Below are 10,266 nucleotides of genomic sequence, written 5' to 3'. Positions count from 1 at the left end.
CAAAAGTTGGGTAGAGTCACACAGCAGTGATGTTTTCACCAAATTGTTTGAAGGGATCGTGAGGGTCTCCTCTGCCCACCAAAGCTCTTCCTGGAATGCCCCCCCCAGCCCTGCCTCTGCCCCTCCCCCGCTACAGAATGTCTGGGCATAGCCCTCCAGACCTGTTTACTTTCAAACCTCACCCTCTGCAGTTGGACCGGAGTGAGCCTCTGGTCACAGGTCTTCACTCTTCCCACGCTGCTAGCAGCTAGAGAGTTGATGTCAGTGTCCATGCCTGTGGGGATGGAGCTAGAAGGAGGTAAGCCTGGAGGGTCAGGGATAACTGCTCTAACTCCTTAAACTGTTAGGAATTTGAATCTGTCACTTCCCTGGGTACAAGTGGTTGAGCTGATGTAAAGAAAAAAGTGTACTGGACTTGACCAACACCATACCCACTGGGAGGCAGGGAAAGTTCCTGTCAGTCTGAGACTGTTGACGGGACTGGGACTCCTTAGATGGATTTCAAGATACCATGTGGAAAATATACTGGGTCGGGGAAAGAATGGGAGGACATACATTGATCCTCTCCAGAAAGGGAGAGATGTGACTTTAACAGGGTTGCTATCCAATGGTGTCACGGAGGAGACAGGACATTTTCAAGGGGAACTCTGAGTCCTGTGTCCTTTCTTCGGGAACCTGGGACTTGTATGTCTCACTGCTCTGAGGGGTTTGATTGGAGTTTCCCGGATCTTAGGAGGGCAGTGGAGAGAATGATCTTAGACAGAAAACTACTCAGAAAACTCCATGACCCAGTGTGCAGTGAAATATCCATCCTCTGTGTGAACAAGGATAAGGGTTACTCAACTGTCACTGTCCAGAGACCCCAAGCGCCATCTCACTCACAGAGGGCTTTACCCTCAGTCCAAGTTGCAGCTGCTTTTCATCCCAGGGCAGCTTGGGTCTCCCTGAGTTGTTCTGAAATGTCATCTTTTTCATCAAAACAGGTCTTCAGGGCTTCTTAGTCTTGACCACTGTCAGTGTGGCCTCTCAGCCCTTCATTTCACAGTTGTCAGGAACAACGCCCGTGTTCCTTGTCTGGTGCTTCATGCACCGGGGGCACAAGGGGAGTGCTGTTGGTTTTCTGTAGCAGTGAAAGCTAGTTTCCATGTTAAGAGAGGATGATGAGTAGCTCACAGGAAGATGCTTTGCTGTTATGTTAGTAGGAAGTTAGGACAGGTGTTCTGGTTACTGGGTGCAGATTTCACAGATGGGCTCTAGGTGACTTTGTCTCACATGGTACCTGGCTCACAGAGGACCGACCCACAAGTCTCTTTCATTGCCATTTTTAGGACCCCACAGGAAAGGCTCCACAGATAGGTTACAGTTCCACAATGAAACCTGACAACCAGGAGCTGTGACAATTCCTTGAAAACTCTTGGGACAGCTCCACCATCACCCTTACCTGGCTCTTTCTGGTCCTCTGCAGAAACTCCTGGCTGTTTCTGCAAGGATAAGTACTCAGGGAGCCCAGTGTCCATCTTCCAGACCTGTCTCATGGGAACAGAGCCTCCAGTGTCATGGCAGGGACCACTGAATACTGGGCACAGGACTGGGCAGGATTAGTCCCCGCATTAGTGCTTGTTGTGGGAGGTGGATGGGATCCCACGTGGGGTCATCTTCAAGTGCTAGTGTGGGTGAAGATTTCATTGGGGGGCTGTGTTATGTTTTGCTTGCAAGGGAAGAAAGATAGAGGTTTAGAAGGAGCATGAGAAAAAGGAAATATCCCTTAGAGGGAGAGGAAGCTGAGAGGTTGCTTTGGACAAGCAAGGGTTGAGAATTTTAGTTACCTAGAAGAAAGTTCCTTGCAGGAGGAATTCTGAATGGGAGGAAGAGAGCATGAAAATTTACTCAGGGGTGTTTGCTAATTGCAAAATATTCCTGTCCACACAACCCTGAAGGGGTGAGTTTTGTCTTCTGATTCCCAGTGACTGGGGAAGAACAGAGCCTCCATCCTGCTGTCTCACCTCCTACATGCCATCACTCCTTTTCTCTCCACAGCATCGTCCCTGCTGCAGCCAGATATGACCCAGAAGGATGGGGTCATCCTATCTCCTTCTTCGGTCCTGTGCCCTCTCCCACCTGCCCCGGTCCCAGTACAACAGCTACACTGGGAGCCATTTCCACCCTCTGGGAATGCACCACATCCTCAGGGTAAACCCCTGGTGGTGTCCCATTTCCCCATGACACCTCTGGTGGCAGGACACAGTGGCTATGGTCAGACTGGGCCTGGGCCTTTCAACATCCCTGCCCGAACCCAGGGAGGAAGGAGGCGAGCAGGGTCCCTGCTCACTCAGAGCCAGGTCCTCTCATGGGCCCCATTCATGAGCGGCTCCCAAGGTGTCCGGCATGGGGGTGTGCATCATCCTGCTCTCCTGCCGCTGAGTGCTGCGCCCATGACCACCATCCTGCCTGCCCCAACTGGGGTGAGCATCCAAGATCATGATGGGATGTGGGCCAAGGGCCTTCATCCTCCAGCCGTACCACTAGTGGCCCAGACCGTGTCTGGAGTGAACACTGGGCCACTCCTGTCTGCCCCAACTGGGGTGAGCATCCAAGCTCATGATGGGATGTGGGCCAAGGGCCTTCATCCTCCAGCCGTACCACTAGTGGCCCAGACCGTGTCTGGAGTGAACACTGGGCCACTCCTGCCTGCCCCAAATGGGGTGAGCATCCATGCTCATGATGGGATGTGGGCCAAGGGCCTTCATCCTCCAGCCATACCACCAGTGGCCCCGACGGTGTCCGGAGTGAACACTGGGCCACTCCTGCCTGCTCCAACTGGGGTGAGCATCCAAGCTCATGATGGGATGTGGGCCAAGGACCTTCATCCTCCGGCCGTACCACCAGTGGCCCAGACCGTGTCCGGAGTGAACACTGGGCCACTCCTGTCTGCCCCAACTGGGGTGAGCATCCAAGCTCATGATGGGATGTGGGCCAAGGGCCTTCATCCTCCAGCCGTACCACCAGTGGCCCAGACCGTGTCTGGAGTGAACACTGGGCCACTCCTGCCTGCCCCAAATGGGGTGAGCATCCATGCTCATGATGGGATGTGGGCCAAGGGCCTTCATCCTCCAGCCATACCACCAGTGGCCCCGACGGTGTCCGGAGTGAACACTGGGCCACTCCTGCCTGCTCCAACTGGGGTGAGCATCCAAGCTCATGATGGGATGTGGGCCAAGGACCTTCATCCTCCGGCCGTACCACCAGTGGCCCAGACCGTGTCCGGAGTGAACACTGGGCCACTCCTGTCTGCCCCAACTGGGGTGAGCATCCAAGCTCATGATGGGATGTGGGCCAAGGGCCTTCATCCTCCAGCCGTACCACCAGTGGCCCAGACCGTGTCTGGAGTGAACACTGGGCCACTCCTGCCTGCCCCAAATGGGGTGAGCATCCAAGCTCATGATGGGATGTGGGCCAAGGGCCTTCATCCTCCAGCCGTACCACCAGTGGCCCAGACCGTGTCCGGAGTGAACACTGGGCCACTCCTGCCTGCCCCAACTGGGGTGAGCATCCAAGCTCATGATGGGATGTGGGCCAAGGGCCTTCATCCTCCAGCCGTACCACCAGTGGCCCAGACCGTGTCCGGAGTGAACACTGGGCCACTCCTGCCTGCCCCAACTGGGGTGAGCATCCAAGCTCATGATGGGATGTGGGCCAAGGGCCTTCATCCTCCAGCCGTACCACCAGTGGCCCAGACCGTGTCTGGAGTGAACACTGGGCCACTCCTGCCTGCCCCAACTGGGGTGAGCATCCAAGCTCATGATGGGATGTGGGCCAAGGACCTTCATCCTCCGGCCGTACCACCAGTGGCCCCGACCTTGTCCGGAGTGAACACTGGGCCACTCCTGCCTGCCCCAACTGGGGTGAGCATCCAAGCTCATGATGGGATGTGGGCCAAGGACCTTCATCCTCCAGCCGTACCACCAGTGGCCCCGACCGTGTCTGGAGTGAACACTGGGCCACTCCTGCTTGCCCCAACTGGGGTGAGCATCCAATCTCATGATGGGATGTGGACCAAGGGCCTTCATCCTCCGGCCGTACCACCAGTGGCCCAGACCTTGTCCGGAGTGAACACTGGGCCACTCCTGCCTGACCCAACTGGCGTGAGCATCCAAGCTCATGATGGGATGTGGGCCAAGGGCCTTCATCCTCCAGCCGTGCCACCAGTGGCCCCGACCGTGTCCGGAGTGAATACTGGGCCACCACCACACTGCAGCATTGCAGGTGTCCTGGGCACCTCGCAGACCAGTGGCTCAGCAGGTCACACCTCCAAGTCTCCAAGTGTCTATGAGAACTTCCGGTGCTGGCAGCATTTGAAGACCCTGCTCCAGAGATACCTTCCACACACTCCTGACATGGAAGTGGTGTCCTGCTTCCTCATGTGAGTGTCCTCCCAGGGACCCAGCAGTTCACCCTGTAGCTCCAATAGGAGGGAGGAGGAGGGGAGATAAGGAATTTGGGGTGTAGAGGAACTTGCAGGAAGAGCTGAGGGTGACAGTGTAAGGTCAGAAGTATTTATGTGATGCCAGGGTAGGAAGAAGACCTGATCTATGGACACCACTGCCCCTCTCTGAGTGCAGCCAATGTTTCTTTTTCAATAGTTATCACCGTGATGCTCAAGACTCAAGGTCAGAGAAGGTTCCTGCTGGAGCATGAGCCACCATTTGAGTTTAGGTCTCTGACATGTCATGGTCACACCCCTTCAGTTTTCCCTTCCTTTATGGACCTGTGGACTCATGGTCCTGAGGTCACCACAACCACTGGTGGTAGGAGGCAAAGAAGCTGAGAGAGAAAATGACAGTTGTTTCCACCCCGGCTGTTGTGGGGAAACAAAGGAGAATAAGGTGGTGCAGCAGTCACGTGACAGCACACCTGCGCCCTAATTCCATTTGACCCTCAGCCACCATTTAAATCTTCACCCCTGGATTTAACCTTGGCTTCAGCTCATTGTGTGCACCGTCCTGTCAGCTCATGCTGCCAGAGTACCCCAGACTGGCGAGTTGAAACCACCCAATTCACTCCTCACAGCTCTGAAGGCAGCAAGTCCCACGTGAGGGCGCTGGTAGATTCTGTGTGTGAGGATGACTCTCCCCCTGGCTAGAGAAGGTGGCAACCTCACCTGAGTCCTCACATGGCTGAGAGAGCTTTGGGGTCTCTTGTTCATCCTATAAAGGCACTGATCCGATCATGACAGCCCCACCTTGCTGACCTCATCTGACTGTTTCTAAAGACCATCACATTGGGGGTCAGTACTTCAACACACGGACTGTGGGGGACAAAAACATCCTGTACACAATAAACAACACCAACAATGAGGACATGAAGGAAAATCAGTCTCCAACGTAGCACTGATGTTAATGTCCAGTGCCTGATAAGGGGTCCCAGAGGCTGTCAGACCACAAGAGAAGTGAAGGGACAGAGGTGACAGGGACATAGGCTGTGCAGGGCAGGATCAGCTGGGCATGCAGGGTGAGGACAGTGGATGGTAACTGATCCTGAACAATTACAGGCCAGTGCTCCGGTCCCTGTCCCGCCGGAAGCCGACCATGAGTGTGGAGCAGGGCCTGCGGATAGGCGTGCGCGAATGGGACCACAACAGCAACTACGAGCGCATGATCTTCTACGAGCTGGCTGAAAAGTGAGTCAGGGACCCTGCGCCTGGGCCTGAGTTGCAGGAGCGCATAAGCCATGCAGCTGTGTCCAATGGGGCTTGTCACCCACACGGTGTCAGCAGGGTGTCCACTGGCACAGACCCCACCCCTGGACACCTTGGTCCTTAGGAGGCTGCTCCTTCTACCTGCAAGGGAGGGAAGTGCCAGGAGCTTTGGCCTCATTATTCATGGAGTTTCTTCTAGCAGTGGGGGCTGTGTCAGGTGGACCCGTGCCATTTGTCCATGAAAGGAACAAGGCTATAACCCGAGGTCCCAGAAGAGAGTGGGAGAGGGGACAGCAGGCATGGTCAGGGGAAGACAGCCTCTCAGGCACCCCGAGGACAGGTCTTCACCATTACTACTTTAGCTTCATCTAATCTGTTCTTTCAAACAAGCGAATGAACAAACAAACAGAGAAACAGAAAAACAGACCACAGAGGAAAGTAACCCAATCTTCCCCACTTGGCTCCCACTTTCTCCTGACTTCTCCCGGGCCCTGTCTCCCAGAGCTTCATTCCAGGACTCAGAGTCCCACGTCAGGAGCCCTGGATGGGGGTGAGGACTCCTGGTGTTCTCTGCCTTAATTCACTCCTGACCGGCTTCTGGTGCTCCGCTGCTGTTTGTGGCTCTGTGCAAGACCAGGGCAGGCCTGGAAAGGGTCCCCTGAGGGCTCTGCGGGTCACCTAGGCCCAACTTGATTTCCTGTGGGTGATGAAAGATGTGCCCAGAACTGTGGCTCTGCCCTGGGATCAGCCCCCTCCTTTGACTAGACCAGTCCACCCAGAGCACTGCTCCCCACCACTGCTACTGGTCCAGTCCGGTGTCACTAGGGCCTGGGACCTGGTCTCCCTTCTGGCTCAACCTGTATCTCCCCACACCTCAGGTTCAAGGAGTTTGAGGTTGCTGAAGAGTTGTTACATCCCAAGTTTCAGTTGACTGGGGGACTCCCGGGCTGTCCGACTCCAGCCCCACCGAGGCCCGAACCTCCAAGGCCCCCAATGCCTGCGGTTGTGCAACAACCAGGTAGGGCTTCCCATGTTCCACGGGGACCACAGGAGAGGCCAAAGGGGGCAGAGGGAAGCTGATGTCCCACATCTGTTGGGTTTTCAATCAGGATGAGGCATTTGGTTTTGAAAGCAGAAAATCCCCCAGTGCCTGGGCTTCCACAGCCCTTGGACTTGAGCAGGGTGTTGATTGGCTGTGCAGTATCTCAGCCCACCATCTGCCCAGGACTTGGGGGCCGGGTGGGGAGATTGTATGGCATTTCGGTAGCGCCACGTGTCCTCCCATGTGACTGTCTCCACATTCCACCTCAGGCAGAGTCTCCTCTCACAGATTCTGAGGTCAGCTTGTCCTGGACCACTCTGGATGACATTAGGTCTCCTAGATCCTGCTCTCCCCATCGGGATTGGGGTCTACTTGGAGCACCCATCCATACCCACTCCCTTCCTCCATTCTAGTGTGCGTCCCCAGGCAGACAGAATCCAAGGCGCAGGCTGCCTGCCCCCCAACACCCAAATGCCAGCAGCCACCTGAGACCAAGGCGCCTGATGAGATCCCTCCTGAAGCTGTGAGGGAATACATAGACATTATGGACTGGCTGGAAGAGCATCACCTCCTGTCCATGCCGGTGTCTAAAGAAAACCAGGAAGAAGAGCAGCAGCAGGAAGAGGAGGAGATAGTCCCAGATCTGGATATCTCCAGTTACTGTGATGAGCTTTGCTCCCAAGACGACTTTCTCACCAAGGTGTGCAGGGGGCTGGAGGCCTGGTGTTCTTAAAATTTCAGCAACAGGATCCAAGCCTTTGGAATTTAGCCTGATTCCTTAGCAACTGAAATCCCTCTCTCTCTCTCCTCTCTCTCCCCTTTCTCTCGGTGTGGATGTGGGTGTGTTTGCATCTCACCATGAATGTGTGTCTGGGTAAGTGAGTGTAGCTGGTGATGGTCATGATGATTAACAGTCCCATAGTGTGGACCAGAATGGGCAGGGTATTGTTCTGTTTCTCCTGGGCTTCCCCTTGGCTTAGAGCTGCTCCTTACCAAGGAGCCTCATGATTTCTTCTTCTGACCCAGGTGGAGGCCATTATCAACCCCCAATTCCTGGATGCAGTAGAATCTCCAGATGCAGACTTGGATATCATCTTGGCTACAAGACAGGTGCTAGAAGAGGAACATGAACTTACTGTTGACCAGGTAGGCCAGGGGCATGAGGGACACCAGAAAGACAAGGGCAGGGCCACCAGCCTGACCAGACAAGGGGAGGAATCAGTAGGCAGAGGAGGGAGAGAGGAGCACCAAGTAGGAGAGGAGAGGATGAGGGGAGAGGGAGACAAGTGAGGGGAGGACAACAGGTAGATATGAAGAAGGAGGGGCATCAGGTAGACAGGGTGGGGTGGGGATACCAGACAGATCATCAGGAGCAGGAGGGGACCCTGCACACCAGGTCCACATGACTTTGTCCAGCCCTAACCCAGCCAGAAATTGCTGCCTTCTAGAGAGGGGCTGCACCCAGATGGAGGACACACATGGGGACAAGGAGGCAGGAGATTCCAGAGTGAGGAGGGCGAGGGTGCAGTGAAGGAGGCCAGCAGGGTGGTCCCAGGGACTCAGCCTCAGTGTCTGAAACTAAAATGGGGCAAGGTCCAGAGCCTGCCTGCTGTCCAAATACCCTCACACCTACCCCGTGATCCCTCCTCATGCCTCATATAGACCCAAGAAATGCCCTCTTCCTCCTGCAGCTGGTGGAGAAGCGCCTTCTGGGCTCCAAGGAAAAGGGAGGTGTGTGCAGGCCCCAGAGCCGAGGTGCACCCCAATCTGCTGCCCACCAAGGTGCAGAGCGAGATGATCCTGACCGCAAACGAAGGCGCAACAAGGAGACCTGCTCCCCTCCAAAAGCTTCCCAGGTCCTTAAGAGACGCAGGGCCACCAATGAAGAGCGGCCGGGGCCTGAGGTCCCTGCTGTCCTGCGCAGGAGACACAGCCGTGCTCTGCTGGGAGCCTCTGGTCCCAGTGCTCTTCCCCAGGACCTGGCATCCAGAGGTGCCCTGGCCCTCAGAGTGGCCTCTCCTACTGGGGGGCCAGCATCCTGCCCGGATGAGGATGATGAGGACTTCTCCAGCCTTTCCTTCCTCCTGGCCTCCCCTCGCCAGCTACTGCCCCAGATCCCAGGCCCTGACGTGGGCCTCCTCTGCCCTGGGGACCCAGCACCCCAGGCCTCACTTCCCCAGAGAGGAGGCCTCATCTCTGACCTCCCTTCATCTGCCAGGTGCAAGAAACGAGCCCTCTCGGGAGGCTCAGCTCCTGTGGGAAAGTTATTCTGCCCAGGACCTTCCTGAGAGGTTGCTGCAGGGCAAGATTTGGCTCAGGGGCAGGTTCCAGGCCCATTGCCTAAGAAGGGGAGGAGTAACAAAGGAGGCTCCCAGAGGAGGAGGAGGAGGAGGAGGAAGACCTGACCCCCATAAGGCTGGTGGGCAAACTCTGGGGTGCCCGTACTTCAGGTGGGCATTGGCAAGATTTCACCCTGCTCTGCCCTGCACCCCACAAGCCAGCTGAACTCCTCAGGGAGTTCTGATTCAGGGGCTCTGGGGCAGGGAGAGGTGATGGGAGGGGATGGGGTGGGAGGGAGGAGCTGCCTGGGTGGGGTGGGGCTGCCCTTTCGGGCTGTTGTTTCAAAATGTAAATAAAGATGGCTGGAAAATGCTCTCAGGGTTGCTGAGTCTTGTCTCGGCCTTGTCCCCCTGTGGGGCGTAAGGACAGCAAGCAGGGAAGGACCTGATGTGCCAAGCTCCAGGGTGCACATGAGCCTGACCGAGGTCTTCCCTGCACAGTGGGGCTGTTCTTCCCACTGCTCCTGTGAGCAGACAGGCTGAACGCTCTCTGGAGGCCCCTTCACCACCCCACTCACAAGGCCTCATTTTCTTTCGGGGGCTTTCTGGGCATACCCAGACTTCAACTGCACCCCTTCAAGTCTCCTTCAGCCCTGTGTACCGTTAGCCCGTGTGCTAGCATGCAGACTGCAGCCGGCAGGTTTCTTAGGGACCTTCTTTCTCCTTCGTGGCAGAGCCCAGAATGAGCTGGCCCGATGCTCAGCTCTGGCAGGACCTTCCCGAGTGGGTGGTTTGACCAGAGGACAAGGCCTGGAAGCTACAGGCAGAAGCCATTGCACCTTGGGGAGACTTCGACTGATAACACCAGCGAGGCCCAGTGAAAATGCCTTCTTTTCTGACACCAGGAAGGCCTAGCTCCTGGGGACTACCTTTTGGAGGTGCAGGTGCACTTTTATTCTAACTCAGAGATGCAGGAAGTCCTCAGGGTCTCTGTACACTGAGCAGTACGGTGAGAATCCCCCGGTTGGTGAGACCTTGGTCAGGCTGCCCTATCAAGGTGCGCAAGCAGCTGAGACACATCCTGAACTTAACATCCTGATTGTTTTTGCTTCAGGATATTTTAAAATCATAGTTTATATATATATTCCCAAAACATACATTCCCTTCTTTAAACATTATAAGTGGTTGTTTATGCATAGATGAGCACTAATGTGAGCCATGGCAGGGATAAACACCTGATGTCTGGCTGC

General features: G+C 55.7%; 1 protein-coding gene across 1 annotated transcript; it reads left to right on the top strand.

Annotated features, from left to right (window-relative positions):
* LOC104850576 (NUT family member 2) lies at nt 1-9,232 on the top strand. The gene is made up of 7 exons (XM_010607598.2): nt 1-298; nt 2,038-4,420; nt 5,549-5,677; nt 6,574-6,713; nt 7,151-7,437; nt 7,764-7,883; nt 8,429-9,232. The coding sequence occupies exons 1-7, from the start codon at nt 259-261 to the stop codon at nt 9,023-9,025; spliced, it is 3,696 nt and encodes a 1,231-aa protein (XP_010605900.2). The 5' UTR covers nt 1-258; the 3' UTR covers nt 9,026-9,232.
* Nucleotides 9,233-10,266: the final 1,034 nt, after the last annotated feature.

This window comes from Fukomys damarensis, unplaced genomic scaffold (genome assembly GCF_012274545.1).
Source record: "Fukomys damarensis isolate Sample0158 unplaced genomic scaffold, DMR_v1.0_HiC HiC_scaffold_27, whole genome shotgun sequence".
Taxonomy (NCBI): domain Eukaryota; kingdom Metazoa; phylum Chordata; class Mammalia; order Rodentia; family Bathyergidae; genus Fukomys; species Fukomys damarensis.
The sequence above is the reverse complement of the archived record's forward strand: the minus strand, read 5'-3'. Positions and strand labels throughout refer to the sequence as shown.